Here is a 16,711-nt window from a genome sequence, read left to right as displayed (position 1 = left end):
TAATGCTAACACCAAGGTCCTCTTTCTTGTTCTTAATTCAATGCACCCAAATCTCTGAGACTCTAAGAGATTCTGACTGTCTCATCTTGAACTCCAGTGAATTCTGTCTTTTACCGAGTTCACTGAGAAGCAGTTCTGCTGCTGCTTAAATCCTGAGTCATAAAGCAACTGAAAATGCAGGCTTCCTCTAATCTGCCATCTTGAATCCTATGGCCAGTATGGCTACATATTCCTAAATACACATATGTGCCTAGAGTTAAAACCTGCAAGAAGTTTTTATAATAATGCTTTTCCCAAATGCTAATAAGATTCTTTCCAGAATATGATAGAAGGTCCTTCACAACTTAAAAGAGTCAGAGACTAAATGCATCAATTGTTTGGTGCCACCAATAAACTCCATTGATATTAAGCGATGCAGCTTCTTAACACTTACCCTTCCTATACTAACATCAACTGTACAGAATCATTTGTTTGTCCAATTCACATAACCTTTACTTCCAGCAATCTCAGTGGATTTTTCACAACTATTCTGCAAGGTAAGCAGGACAGGTATTAGTGAGCCCATTTTCTCAGTGAATAAAACCAAGATCAAAGAGGGTAAGACACTGAGAGTGGTGACTTCTATAGATTACACAGCAAAGGAGGAGCAGAGCCCTGACTAATAAATCCCCTACAGTCTCAATGCTTCTATTTAAAACAATATTAATAAGTGATTTCTTAGAAAAAGACATAGGCCCTAGTCCCAAAAGTAAAGAAGTTGTGTGGCTAAAAATGTGCATCTGTCCATTAAATGCTGGCAAATTTGGGAAGTTAAGAAAGCTATTTTGGGTGCCCTGTCACCTCTCAGGTAACTTCCTTTCTGCCCTGAGCAGTGTCTCTAGTTTGTTTTCTCAATTGTCTTCTTAAAGTCTAGGGTATTTTATTAAATCATATTAAATTATATAAAAAAACATGTATTTATGGGTGCATTATAGTTGTACATAATGATGGAATTTGTTGTTACATATTCATAAATACACACGATGTAACAATAGAACTTGGCCAATATCAATCCCCAACACTTTCTCCCTTCCTCCCCACCTCCTATTCTTTGGTCTCTTTCCTCTACTAATCTCCCTTTGCTTTTTATGATGTCGTCCCCCATCTTTCTTTTCCTTTTTCCCCTCTAACTTCTGCATCTAAGAGAGAACATATGAACCCTGACATTCTGAGTTTGGCTTATTTCACTTAACATAATAGTCTCTGGTTCCATCCATTTTCCTGAAAATTACATAATTTCATTTTTCTTTATGTAAAGTCTGTTTTTAAGAAATATTAACTACATACCATGATCCCCACTGAGCTAAAAATGAATAACAGTAAAGCTTCATCCCTCCTGGGGATATATTCTCAGGAAAAACACTCACACATTTACATTTATCTAAACTGTAAGACTTCTATATGAGCACTTCAGGGAGACATTGGGTGGTGGCTGAGATAGCTTCCTCTACAATGAAGTCATCCCTTTGTTGTCCCCTAACATCTCCCCATTTACCTACAAAGGTACATAAGATACAGAAAGGTACAAAGATACAGAAGTCTTATCCCAAATTTCTCAATTGCTTATATTGTCTCCAAGGAGGAGTACTTTCCCAAAGCTCTACTAGAGTAATATGCTACTCTGTGAGGATTCTTAGTATGGATAAGTTCTTAGTTTAGGACTTTTCTATATTCTCAATTTCCTAGGAACTTTCCTCGATTCTCTCTCATTGTCGTCCTGACCACTGTCCCTTGGAGAAACCTCTTAAAGGCGCCTGTTTTCAGGATACCCCAAAGCCTGAAGAGAATCATTTGTTGCAGTTTATTTTAAAACTGCATTGAAAAAAGAGTCATTATAGGAGGTTCTTCATACATTCACACAATGTACATCTATCTCTACTATGTGATGCTTCCAGTACTGTATAAATGTCAACAAAATATGACATTGCCTCTGCCCTCAAGTAGATTGTAGTTCAAGAAGTGAGATCCCAAAACAAGTATAAAACAATGTGATGCAAACTATAAAAGAAGTAGGAATAATACACAGTGGGAACTTATATAAAGGAACAAGTAGTTTTTCTGCCAGGATTGAGTGGGGAGAGATGGGTCAGGGAATCAGGGAATACTCCCTCAAGTTGGGCCTTATGAGATAGTCATGCTTCCTCCCTCATCCTTGTCTTCTTCTTCCTCCTCCTCCTCCTCTTTCTTCTATACTTGAGATTGAATGTGCTAAGAAAGTTCTCTTTGAGACAGGATCTCAGTAAGTTGTCCATGAACTTGTGATCCTCCTGTTTCACCCTCCTGAAGAGTCAGAATTACAAGAATGTGCCACCATGCTTGTTTTCTTCTTTTTTTAATAGACTCTATTTTTAGAGCAGTTTTAGATTCCTAGAAAAATTAAGTGGAAAGTACAGATGATTCTCATAGCCCTCTATTCCCATGCAGTCACAGCCTCCCCAACTATCAGCATCCCAAATTAGAGTGTACATTTGTTGCAAATTGATGCACCTACACTGACACATTATAATCACCTCAAGCCATAGTTCACATTAAGCCTCAATTTTTATATTGTACAACCTATAGGTTTTGACAAATGTATGATATGTATCCACTACTCTATTTTCATAAAATATGGTTTAACTGCCCTAAAAATTCTGTGCTCCACCTATTCATCCCTCTCTCCCTTCCCACTAGTCCTGAAAGCCACTGATGTTTTCACTGTCTCCACAGTTTTGCCTTTTCTAGAATGTCACATAGTTGGAATTTTGTGTTCTATAGCTTTTTCAAATTGCAATATTTTACTTGGTAATGATCATTAAATTTCCTACATATTTTTTTCATGGTTTAATAGCTCATTTCTTCTTAGTATTAAATAATAACCATACAATTTACACATTAAAATTATACAATTTAATAACATTTATCCACAACCACAGTCAATTTTAAAATATTTCATCACTTCTACTTAATTTTCTTTTTTTATTAGTTGCTCAAGACAATACAATGATCTTGACATCTCATATATTTGATTCAAATAGGGTATGAATTCTCATTTTTCCACGTGTACAGATTGCAGGATCACATTGGTGATACAGCCATGTATACACATACTGCAATACTAGAGTCAGAATACAACTGACTCTACTTAATTTTCACTCTTCAATATTTGCACTCTAACCCCCGCCCTTATCAACTTTCTTACTCTACATATTCTTGCTTTGAATATCACTGTTTTTTTTAAGAGAGAGAGAGAGAGAGAGGGAGGGAGAGAGAGAAAATTTTTTTATATTTATTTTTTAGTTTTCAGTGGACACAACATCTTTATTTTTTTATTTTTATGTGGTGCTGAGGATCAAACTCAGCGCCCTGTGCATGCCAGGCAACCGTGCTACCACTTGAGCCACATCCCCAGCCCGAATATTTTAATAGGCTAAACATTACATGGGCATTCACTCCAGACATTTCACATACATGGAATCATACACTTTATGCCCTTTGTGTCTGGCTTCTTTTACTTCGTAGGTTCACCTGGCTTCTTTTACTTTGTATGTTCTTATGTTTAAATAATATTTCATTGTGTGGATGTACCACATTTATAGTTCATTTTGGTTGTATTTCACACAAGCGTCAGTACCCAGTGGTTGGGGAGGAGGCAACTTTTGTTCACCACAGATAGTTTGAGAAACTATAGTTAAACAAACATGCTCTGAGAAGCATTGGTATGAGGGTTAATTTTATGTGTAAACTTGACTGGACCATGGAGCATCCAGATATTTTTCAAACATTACTTCTAGTTGTGTGTGTGCATGTGTTTCTAAATGAGGTAAGCATTTGAATTATTTGGCTCAGGAAAGCAGATGGCCTTTCCCAATACTGATGGGCTGACTAGAACAAGAAAATAAGGAAGGGAGACTTTGTCCCTTTTTTCTACCTGCCTGCATGAGCAGTCTGAGTCTGCCATCAGACTGAGACTTACACCAGTGGCTTCCCTTTTTCTCAGGCCTCTGGACTTGGATTGAATGACACCACCAGCTTTCTGGGTCTCCAGGTTGCAGTCCATGGGACTTCCATATCTCCATAATTGGGTGAGCCAATTCTTCTTAATGAATCTCTTCATATATATAATGTGTGTGTGTGTGTGTGTGTGTGTGTGTGTGTGTGTGTGTGTGTGTGTCCTATTGGTTCTGTTTCTCTGGGGAAGCCTAACTAATATGCTTGGGATGAAATCAGCAGATTACTGGGGAGAATCTTCCCTCTTCCAATAAGAAGGGAGAAAAATAAATTCCCTTATATTGTGGGCCCTATTTTGAAGAAGGAAAAGACTCTCCCGATTGACTTTGACTTTCTTATTTTTTTTCTTGCTTTCCTTACAACTGACCTGTCCTTATTCATAGTCCCTGGTAAGAATTTTATCTGCAAAAGCTTTGAATATCACTGTTTTAATAGGCTAAACATTACATGGGCATTCACCTACTTTCCCCATTAGAACTTTTATTACAAGAATCAAAGTATTCAAATGGCTCTCCTAAGCCATTAAGAGCAAAACAACTTTGAGCTAGAGTAATACAAGTAATTACTAAACTGAGCTGGATTCCTTTGCTATGCTCTTGGCACTAAGGTATGGAAACTCTAGAGTCCTATAAGAGGTTTGAAGAAAAAAAAATGTTTAAGACAAATTTCAGGGATCAAATTTTCTCATTAAAAATACATTTTAGAAAATCATTTTAGGTTAACTTGCTAGGGCAACTACCCAGCAAGGAAACATGTACAGCAATTTGGCAAATTGAAGTTTTCGTTTCTCTTTTAAAAGAAAATGGAGACAAAACACAATTAAAAATACAATTTAAAAAAAACATAACCTAAGTGTGTATTTTGATTCTTTTTGTAATTAAAGCTTTGCAATTAAAGTTTTGCTGGGGAGCAACCTGTGTTTCTAATCTTATTCTCTATGAAGGGCTAGTGCAGGTACTAGGAGATGAGACTTCCACTACACTCAGAGCTAGAAATAGTCTTGGAAAACCTTCCAGTCTGAGAAAGCTACCCTGACTTTCTCTTTTCCCAATTTGGAAATTGAGGCCCAGGCAGGTTATTTCTTTTCTCCTTAATCCTTTGGTTTATGTGTATGTATGCGTGTGCACGCTTTGTTTTGTCTCAGGGAGCTGGGAAACTGGATGTTTGCAAAATTTTAACATAAATTACACAAACAATATAAGACTTCCTTTCCAAAATCCTAAATCACCTTCTGGTACTAAGGCAGAGGCTCAATGAGTGCCAAATTTCATCTAGTGTTGCCTTGAAATGTTTAGTTTTTACCTAAATGAATGAATTTCACAAACAATTGAGAAAGTAATGCTTTTTTGTGAAAATCTAACTGAAATATAGTATGTGCCTTCTGAAATAAAATAAGATGAATGTAACTTCAACATTCCTTGAGAACCCAAGGTTTTTGTAACATGCAAGAGTGGTGTTCCAGAGGGGAAAGGGCAGATAGTCTGGGACAAAGAAACAAATGTGCATGGACTCCAGTAATGACCCCTAAAATCTGCCATTGTTGTTAAAAAAAATCTGTCACTTGTGGTTTGATAATTTATCTCTTCTTCATATAGACACAGTGATTGTTGATCAAATATACTCATGCACAAAGTCCATTGACCTGTGACAAAACTGCCTTTAGTAGGTCATAGGACTAGTTTTAGGAAATAAAAGGCTTTAGATAACTATATGTCCCCTCAAGATAAAAGGAACTGTAGGGAGGATATGAAGTAGAACTACTGTTTGGTGTGTACTTCATATAGCCCTAAACCTTCACGCACATAATGTCTTAACTATATTGAGTGAGGAGAAATATTTGTCTCATTTTAAAACTAAAAAGAAAGACTGAAACTCAGAAATAGCAAATAATACCATAGAGATAAAAATTGACAAATTGAGGATATGACCCAATTTTGCTGTGGTCTCAAGCCTTCTTCTCCACTTAACACCACAATATGCCAGAGAAGAAAGAGACATACTTGACTTGTCAATTATCATACTAACAGTTATCTTTTGCTATATTACAAACTACCTCCAGTACTTAGTGGCTTAACACAATGACCACATCATTTGCTTACAGCTATCATCTGGTTGGGGCTTAGCTGGGTAATTCCTCTGTTGATTTGCCAATGGTCATTCATGTGAATTCATCCATTTGAGAGGTCCCCAAGGTCCTAGACTTGACTAGGACATTGAGATGGTCTGGTTCTCTTCTCTTTCTGTCACCTCAGGGGCTCTTCTCCTTATGTTGCTTCACCGATGGCCTCTTCATAAAGCCCCTCCTGCAAGAAAACAAAGTTCTTATATGGACCAATGGGGCCACAATGCAACAATTGCTACAATAATTTTCTTCCACATTAGCACCACCAACTCCTGCTATTTCTTCTACTGCCTATGCTTACGTCCAGCTCTTCTCTACTAATCATTACTCTACCTTCTCCTACCATGTCTCAGCTTCTCTGAATCATAACTGGTCTTCCATAGCCAGACATAAACATTGGACTCCCTTTTTTCAGACTAATCACAGCATATTAATTTTATTCTTTAGGTTGTCGATCTTTATAGTTATGACATTTTATTTATAGAAATTCTTTTATTTCGGTTGTTATTTTTTCCTTCATTTAAATCCAGGAGTCTGATTGAAAGGAAAACAAGACAGTACTGCATCAAAGAGCAACTCATATGAATACACTCAAATGCCTTGTCCCTATAAATAAAACCTAAAATCTATTATTTCCCTCCTTTAATTTTAAATGCAATAAAATAAGATACCCAGTTCAGGAGCTGAAGTAACAAATCTACATTTACCATGTTGTACATGCTTTAAATTCCCATAGAAGTCATTTACCAGGCAGAGAAATGGGAGAAATCTGCAGGAATCAGGTAATACCTGGCATTACAATTACAAGCCACATCAGGTTTCTTCTTGCACAAGGCCAAATAAAATAAGACCAGATTAAATTGCCATTGAATCATTCAACCTCCTCATCACTGTTTTCTGCTGTCAGAAGAGATTCAATAGTGCCAAGAATTATCCAGGTCCAGGAGAACGAGGAGTACAGATACCTCTATCAGGAAAGGAGGGGAAAAAAAGAAATTATGAAAGTCCTGGTAAAGATCCTTGCAGAAAGGTATCATGGTCTTCCGTTTTGAATACTACAGAATTAAAATGAAAGTTAAAAATTGAAATGCCACTTACCCTTCAAGAGTTTCTAAGTCTATTCACTGGTTATGGATGTCATTGTATCTTTTATTCTGTTCCCTGAGGCCAATCATTTGATCCTAGATTACTGAATTACATCTTTACCAGACATTTAGGTGATAAAATGGAAAAGAATTATAATCAGTTTGACTGTTTATACATCTAAATTGCTTAAGTGAAAGGCACCTAAGAATGTTTCCATTATTATTTAGATGAATTAATTGACTTTGCTGCTGTCTCTGTGCTACAGTCAGAAAATTTGCTGAATGCACAGTGTATACGTAAATTCAATCTTGTGATAGTTGGACAACAGGGTGCCCAGATATCTGGTTAAACCTATATCTGGGTGTGTCTGTGAGCTCATTCCTGGAAGAGATTAACATTTGAATTGGTGGGTTGCTTAAAGCAGAAGATCTCTGTTGAGGGTGGACATCATCCAATCCATTAAGGATCTGAATAGAACAAAAAGGTAGAGGAAGCTTAAATGAGCTCTACCTGACTGCTGGAACTGAGACACTGGTCTTCTGCTCTTAGCACTCCTGGTTGTTGGATCTTCAGACTCAAAGGAGAATCTATACCATGGTCCCTCTAGCTCTCAAGCCTTCGAACTACACCACTGGCTTCCCTGGGTCTCCAGTACAGACGATGGATTCTAGAGCTTTTCAGCCCCTTTCAATTGTGAGCCAATGTCTGATAATAGCTCTCTCTCTCACACACACACACAGGTGCTAGAAATATATAAATATGTATAGCATATGTGTGTGTAAAGATTTTAAATGTCCTTTCTAAAGATTTTAAATGTCCTTTCTAAATCCTCACTCAAACAAGACATTTCATATTTGAATTAAAAAACAAGATGAGTTTCTGAGCTTAAAATCTATCTAAAACATCATATAGCAAAGGACTAATTGCTCAAAGAACATAAAATTTAAATATTTCTATTTTTTAAGTAACATACACAATATTTTTGAAAAAAAAGGAAAAGTGGATTGCAAAAATGATAGTCAGAAAATATGGTAAAAGGGCTGGGATGTAGCTCAGTGGCAAAGCAGCTGCCTTGCATTCTCAAAGCCTTAGGTTTAACCCCCAGTTCCAAAAAAGCCAAACAAAAAAAAAATAAATAAATAAAAAATAAGATTAAAAAGAAAATACAGTAAAAGGTTAATATCTTTATAAAATGCATACTTTATAATTATAGCAATACCAAATTCATTTCCTGTGACTTTCCAAGCCTGCTCTAAACTATTCAGTTCTACATCTTTGCCTGTGCTCTGCATTCTCCTAAGAAAGCCTTGGTCTGTCTGACTTCCCCGGTTCCTGCCTTAAAGGTCTAGATCACTCATCATAGGAGGAGAAAAGGAAAAAATAAAAGGTGGAATAAGATTCTCACAATTAGAAATATGCAAGGCTCTTCCAGCTTTGGAAGATATTATGGCATCTCATGTGCCAATTAGTCAGCTAATTGGGAATGGCTACGCAAAATATTTTAAGGATTCTGAGGTTCTGACTGAAAGAATTAAAGAATATATTAGTGGTGACTGACAGAAGAGGGGAGGTAGAGTGATAATAAACTTGCTATATATTTGTTACCTCTGGCTTGGATACTTAGGAAATAAGCCAAGATTGTGTTTTCTGAGCCTTTTCCAATAGCAACTCAAACAAGGTATATGGATATATGTATGTATGTATAAAAAACAAGTGTATACGTGTGTGTATAAAACAAATATGCACAAAAACAAATTTACATTTTAGTCATTTCACAGATTATGTAGTTCCCTACATAATCTCAACCAAAAGCATGCAAATGAGGGTAGAAAGAGCACCGAATACAGGCTACAGGCTACATTTGCTTCCCAAATGCTTCCCTTTTTCATGTAATATCAAATTGCAAAACAAAATTTGCCTGCTGGGATGAGTGAGTAAAGTATGAGAACATCCCCAGCATGCTGGCTTAGCCATTTATTGGTTGTGCCTCCCAGATCCTGACAATAGGCAGCTACAGATAGCACTTAAATGGCCTGGTAAAGCTCCAATAAAAACCTGTTTACAGAAAGGCTTGCTGGACAGATTTGGCCTATAGTTTGCCGACCCCTGACATAGACTCTGTGAGACAGATCATAGGATATCAGATAAGCATCTCTGAGAAAGGGGTAAATCGTGAGCAGTCAGTCTTTGGCTTGTGTCATGACTTGAATAATCAATCAGGTCCTTATCATCCAGGTGCAATTTTTTAATTTGTTGAAATTCTGAAGAAAAGCTATGATATCACTTTGAAGATATAAGGAAATAAAGCATTTTCAATTCCAACAGAATGGTTTTATTTCTTTTAAAAAAAAATTGTAATACGAAATTCGCCACAATCACCAATTCATTCAGTAAGAAAATTGCTACATCTGAAAATGATGTTGTAGAAATCCACAGGAAAGAGTGGAGAAATCTCTAGAAGTAACTATAAAGTCTTAGAAAATATGCTGTGGAAATGTGCCCTTAGAGTTCATAATGTTTCACATCATCATGGAATACTCTAGAAAAACCACTATCACAACAAAACCTCAACCAGGACTCTACTTCCTGTTCATCTGCCCTCCAACAATTAGCAATTTTTTAGGCAGCAGGACAAAAAAAGAATTCTGGAAATTCTGATGGCATTTCCTGTAGAGGACTTTATTTCTCTATTTTTGTATAGACTAGTTATTAAATTAGAAGTCTGGAATATTTGCTTTTGTTTTTGTTTTTGTGCTGGAGATTGAACTCATGCATGCTAGACATATGCTCTATCACTTAGCTACAGCCCTAGCCCCAGAAAGCACAATTTTAATATCAGCTCTACTGGTGTTCTAATGAAATCAGGGTCTTTCAAAACAGAATTCGTTTCTGAGAAGTTGATTTGAGAAATCCAATGAAACCCAAATGCTTTGATCAGGCACAGTGGCGCATGCCTATAATCCCAGCACTCGGGAGCCTGAGGCAGGAGGATCACAAGTTTAAAGCCAGCCTGGGCAACTTAGTGAGACCCTGTCTCAAAATTAAAATTTTAGAAAAGGCTGGGGAGGTAGCTGAGTGATGGAGTGCTCTGGGTTCAATCTCCAGTAATGGGGGGGGGGGGGGAATAATCTTGAAGGCTTTGGTGGACAGTACCCACAGCTTGATTTACAGGACAGAGCAACTCGTCTCCCAAAGTTCACTGCACTTTTCCCATATCACTAATTTCATAGTGTCCTAGAGGTTAGGGAGAAAAAGTACTGTCAGGTTTATTGTGAAACCAAAGTCCACACAGATTCAGTGTGAGCCGATGGCACTGTCATTGCCAATACTCACAAAGTGGTGCTCATTGCTGAGAGAGCACAGGGGGAAAACTGAGAGACTGGTCCCCTGAAACTTGCTTCCATATCACAAATGCAGAGGCTCTGACCCAAGTGTATGAATTTTCTAATAGTTGGAGCCCATCAATATATCCCAAAGGTGTCAGTGGACAAATTTAATATATCTTTTAACCTCTATTAGATATCGATATTTTCAAAGAGGACTTTTAGAGACTAAAGAGTCCTTGAAGGCCTAAGTAATGATTCTGTAAAACTTCAAACATCATGAGTAATGAAACAACTTTATTACACAAAGAAGCAGGCTTTTCGAAACTACCTCTGACAACTAACTTCCCACAGTCTTTTTCAATTCAGACAGTGTGGATAATCAGCTGCCCATTCACCTTGTATATTTCTCATAATTTTTTAATACAAATCATGAATCAATGTAAGCTCTTCCAAGAATTTGGTTAACTCAGTTTCTGTGTAAATGTCCTTACATAAAGCCTCAACCTCAAGAATCTGAAATGATAGAAGCAGCACATCTCTCTGGGTCACCCACTCTATTTATTTTCTAGGGCTAGATGCTGAGAACTCTAAGAAATATAAGACATGCTTCCTGTCTTATGAAGGTACATGCATGATCTAAACAAAAATAAACAGTAAAGCAAATTATCATTTGGCCAGTATAAATCCCCACAAAAACATAATAGCCCAACCACCAAAATCAACATTTCACCGATTTCCCATTGCATTTAGGACAAAGACAAACTTCCTAAAAGAGCCTGTGAGACTTTGTGTGCTTTGGAACACAGCCTTTTATCTGGCCCTAATTCATTTTGTTCTCCCTACACTGTCTTTCAGGTCTTTATCTGACTCTTTCCCTCCCACCCCAGGGCCTTTGAACAGTCTCTTTCCTGAGCCTTGAAGACTAGCCATCTCCGGGCTTCTTGCCCTAGATAATTCCTTTTCATCAGCAGCATCAATTGTTACCACCACCTTTATGCTTTCACTGCCCCCATATGCCTGTCATTCTTGATACTTTTCACAGTAGCAAATCTCTTATTGATTATATAATTATTTTATAAATGTTTCTGTCCAGCGGCAGCATCCATCTTCCCGGGCGCTGCCCGCGCTGCCCCGCGCCTGCCCGCAGCCTCGCCGCGCCGCGCTGCTGTGGGGCTGCGCCCTAGGATGCGCCGTACCAGGCACAGAAAAATGAGAGTCTATCAGACAGAAGCTGGCGCTCAGAAGCTGCTTCGATGACGGCCCAGGAATTTACACCAGCTGCAGCAGGAGCGGCAAGCCCAGCCTCTCCTCCCGACTCCAGAGTGGGATGAACCTGCAGATTTGCTTTGTCAATGACAACGGCAGCGATAAGGACAGTGATGCTGACGACAGCAAGACCGAGACCAGCCTGGACACACCCTCGTCCCCCGTGAGCAAACAGAGCTCTTCCTATTCCGATAGAGACACTACTGAGGAGGAGTCCGAGTCCTTGGACGACATGGACTTCCTCACAAGGCAGAAGAAACTGCAGGCTGAAGCCAAGATGGCCCTTGCCATGGCCAAGCCCATGGCCAAGATGCAAGTGGAGGTGGAGAAGCAGAACAGGAAGAAGTCTCCCGTGGCGGATCTGCTGCCTCATCTGCCCCATATCAGCGAGTGCTTGATGAAGAGGAGCCTGAAGCCAGCCGACCTGCGCGGCATGACGCTGGGCCAGCTGCAGGTTATCGTCAATGACCTCCACTCCCAGATCGAAAGCTTGAATGAAGAGCTGGTGCAGCTGCTCCTCATCCGAGACGAGCTGCACACAGAGCAAGATGCCATGTTGGTGGACATCGAGGACCTGACCAGACATGCTGAGAGTCAGCAGAAGCACATGGCAGAGAAGATGCCTGCCAAATGAGAGCCACCCGCCACAGCCCGGCGGAGCTGACTTTGCCTCTGTGGTTTGCAGTGCTGTTGCTGAAGGTGTCGCAGAGATAGACCAACAGCCTTGTCATTCATGGATGGTGTCTGAAGCTTCATGTCCAGTGATCGGCCTTTGCTTCTTAATTTATTTTAATTTTTTACTTGTGCCACTTAATATCAGGCATTTTAATAAAATGTTGTTACAAAAAAAAATGTACAGTACTTACACCATCACAAACCATGGTTGATCTGAGGGTGGTTTTAACTTTATTTTTACTTGTTTAGAGGTTTTCAGTTGGAGCAGTATTTTGCATTGACTACTTCATCCTTCGCTGTAGTTTTAAGAACTGTAAATGACGGTGCTATACAAGTCAAAATACATGCCTGCCTCCTAGTGAAGTCGTAGCTCTCCTTAACGTGTATCTTAATCAGTTCTCAACATTTTGTGAATGTTGACTACCTGAAGTTCATTTTCAGATATGCTATTAACATTCTGTTGGCTTCAGAAGGTTTCTTGGAAGTTTTATGTATAAATATGTAAAATAAAATTAAAACTTTGTTTCATAAAAAAAATAAATGTTTCTGTCCACTTATATGTTTAGTCTTTATGAAAGGAGTTCAATAGATATTTGTCTAAGTAAGTATATCAATGAATGAATGAATAAATAAATACATGGAGCTACATAAATAAACAAACCCATACCTTCATTTTGATAATTGTAATTTAATAAAATTATTAAAAGTCTGAAGCTGTCTGTGCAAATGTGTCTACAATTCACTGCTCGACACTTCAAAATAGAGTGAAGACACCGTCTCTACTATGTTGCCTACCAAGAGAGAGACAAGTTAACAAGTAATTACAACGTGACGTGCATTCTAGATAAGATAAATCCAAAGTGCTACAGGAGAAGAAGGAACAGTGTCTGGGGGAGCTGAAGCCAACTTCTGAAGGAAATGACATGTGAACTCTTGAAGAAGAAGAACTGGAAGTGCAATAGGCAAAATATTGAAAGAAAGATTTGAAGCAGAAAGTAGAATGTGAAAAAGTAAAAAGCTCTGAAGATCTTGGTAGAGCCTGCAATAGCAGATTGTTTACCACTGTGGCTCAGGGTGCGTGGAACGGGAGTAACTTGAAATAGAATGGAAATTGTAGGCTGAAGTGAAATGACGAGGAGGTGATGAATTTGAGGTAAGAACTGGGACTGAATGCAGAAAAGAGATGTGGAAGAAGTGAGAAGAAAGTAGGAAATACCCTCCAGGCAATGATGGGGGTTGTTTAGGCATCAGGGACCACCATCAAAGTCGCCCTTCATAGGGTAGTGTTTCCCTCACTTCCACATGACACCAAACACATGGCTGTCAAAAATACATATTTCAGGGACATGGTTTAACCCCACTGAATTGGTAACCCCAAAAGACGTGCCTGGATCTGTGTGTTTCACCAACACCCCAAATAAATCTTATATCAGGGGAATTTGAAAAATCTTCCCAAAGGGAACTCCCACTCCACCTTCAGATAAGACACATCATCCTTCTCCGAAGCACTGAACATTCAACCGCAAAGATGACAGTTGCCCAAGAAAACATCAGCTTCAAATAAATAGTTTACATGATGACCTTTATTTCCAATATAACAATAAAATGTGACTGGGTTAGCCCAGAGAAAGTACCAGTGTAGTCAGCAGATCACTGGAAGAACTATGTACACTACTAAAGGAAAACCCCAGCTAATTATGCTCAAAAGGTAGGGAAACTGGACTGTCTATACAGAAGGAAGAATGTCTGTATACTTCTTCCATTAGCACAGTGGCTACAGGTGATTCCTTATGTCTCTAAACTCATTGGCTTCTCCCAATTGACTATCAATCAAATTATTAGTTGAGGTCCCAAGAGCCATGTAACCAACTGTAGAACATCTAAACTTCTTTCAACACTTCTTTTGGGACTTTTGGCAGATGAAGATTAAAAAAAAAGGGATAAAAGATACATAACTCAATCCCCTCTGAGTCCATCACATCCCTGTACTGGAAAACAAAAACAATAACCCTTTCTGTGCTATTGAGTTTTCTGTGTCTAACATAGCCATACTGTGACATTTGCATAGCAACACTTCATTCAGCCCACACACTTTTCTGGAGACCATCTGGGTCAGCATATCACTATGCATGAATGCAGATATAAATTAAAATGTGGATATTGAAAGCCTGAACCATTTCTATTCGATTTTAATCTTCCTGGGAATCCAGTCCAGTAATAGTCTCCAACTGCAGAATTCAGTGAAAAAGCAATGCAGTGGAATCTCCAGTTATTTATACAATTTCAATTCATAGTTAGAGACAGTTTCACTTCTCTGTGCCTCAGGTTCCTCACCTGCAATTTACTACAAGTATCTTTTTAACCTGTTTCATATAATACAATAAAAAGAAATTTGTAAGAGCTTGCATAACAGGATATCAAATTTCTTTGTTGGTATCAAACCGTATTTAAATAGAAGGCTCTTATTCCAGTGGGAAAATAGGTATAATCTGGGATTCCCCCCCCCCATTTTAAAATCAGATGAACTCAGGCTAAATTTACAACAGGCACACAATTGAGGCGGGAGCAAATTGCTGGGAGGAGAAAGCTCCATCTGAAGTAGAACACTGGAGAGGTAAATACTACCTTGTCTGTATTTCATCTTTCTTTTCTAAAGATATTTGAATGTCAGAAAAGATGCTCTTAATAAAATATGACTTGTTTGCAAAAATGTTGGACTGATTTGGCAAAAGAGGTTTGGAAAAAGAAAAGCAGTGAAAATAGAAAGAGAAAAAGGAATGGTAACTGGCTGTTACTGAACTGCACAGAGATTTCTAAAAACACCATATATTGTAATTATTGGGCCACAGAGATTAATTTAAGTGAGGATTTCAGGAAATGCTGAGCACTGCTTTTTAAATGTCTGTTCTTACATTTGGCTGATGGTATAGCCACTCATGATTCGTGGGGTTTTCCAAGGTTTTTGTCCTTTGGTCCGCAACATAATTTCTCAAAGTGTGTTTACAACAGATGATGATAGGAATTATATGGAGAAGATAAAACCAGAGGGTTATGTCCAGAGCCCATATACATATGAACACTCAATTTATTACAAAAAAAAATGAAACTACAGACAGTGGGGAAAGAATGGTCATTCTAATAAATGATACTGGAACAGCTGGATATCCACAAGGGAGAAAAGAATATCAAATGGAAAAAAAAACATGCAAAATAATTCACACTATGTGTATGGCATTTCAACATAAAGAAGTGTTTCTTAAAATGTAGGTCATGGACCACTTGCATCCAAATTGCCTGTGTGATACTTAAAGATATAGATTTCTGAACCTACCTTAGTTTCATTAATTCTCTGTAAATGAAGAATACAAATCCATGTTTTATCAATTCCCTTAGATGTTTTTCAGTTCACTAAAACTTAAATTTCATCTGTGTAGTATTTGGCAATTAGGAAAACAACTATCTGAATTCCAGTTTTGCCACTTATGGGCAAATTAGGTAATCCACCTTTATTTTGTCTTTTCGAGAGTAAAATGGTGATGATAATAATCTCATGGATTATTTTTGATGGCTAAATGAGATATTGTATTACAGTGCTTGGTATAATTTTGGCTCATATTAGGCACTCAGTAAATATTAAAATTATCCATCATATCCAAATAAAATTATTGGAAATTATTTTTAATCACTTATAAAAATTTTTCAATTGTCAAAATATTAACTCTGTAAAGATATTGCAGTATTATTACTGTATCTAAAGGGTAGCACCTATATCAAATACATGGCCAGAGAAGCACAGAGTATTTGTTTGGAGACAATAACTATTCATTTGTACATCCTATTCAAGCCAGTCACATTCAAAGGTACAGCTTTAGGGTCTATGTGTGTGATACAGTAAGAAACATCTGCCCAATGGCATGCATAAGCTAAAAAAAAAAAAAACTTGGTAATAAGTGCAACAGCAGATTCAATAATCAGCAAACATTTCCTGGAAGACAGCAAAGTTCCAGAGAGTGTACTGGATGCTGAGCTTTGAGAAGAAAAAGATACTGCCTTTCTCTACAAGGAGCATTCGGTCTATGGGATATCGCGGCATGTCATCCTCATATCTGCATATATTATACAGCATTCCTCAACTGATTTTTTAATTTTTGTTGTTGCTAAAAAGCTGGAAAACTGGAAAAGCCAGTACAGGATATTTATTTATGGC

The 16,711-nt window shown here is 37.9% G+C and overlaps 1 protein-coding gene across 1 annotated transcript; it reads left to right on the top strand.

The window, feature by feature from the left end:
- Positions 1-412: 412 nt before the first annotated feature.
- Positions 413-12,905, top strand: LOC308641544 (schwannomin-interacting protein 1-like; the record flags this gene model as incomplete). Its single annotated transcript, XM_081280218.1, has 2 exons — positions 413-536; positions 11,778-12,905. 2 exons carry the CDS (start codon positions 413-415, stop codon positions 12,461-12,463), a joined length of 810 nt encoding a protein of 269 aa, XP_081136344.1. The 3' UTR covers positions 12,464-12,905.
- Positions 12,906-16,711: the final 3,806 nt, after the last annotated feature.

This window comes from Spermophilus citellus (genome assembly GCF_964194105.1).
Source record: "Spermophilus citellus genome assembly, chromosome: 2".
NCBI classification, from domain to species: Eukaryota; Metazoa; Chordata; class Mammalia; order Rodentia; family Sciuridae; genus Spermophilus; species Spermophilus citellus.
This window is presented reverse-complemented; position numbering and strand designations above follow the sequence as displayed.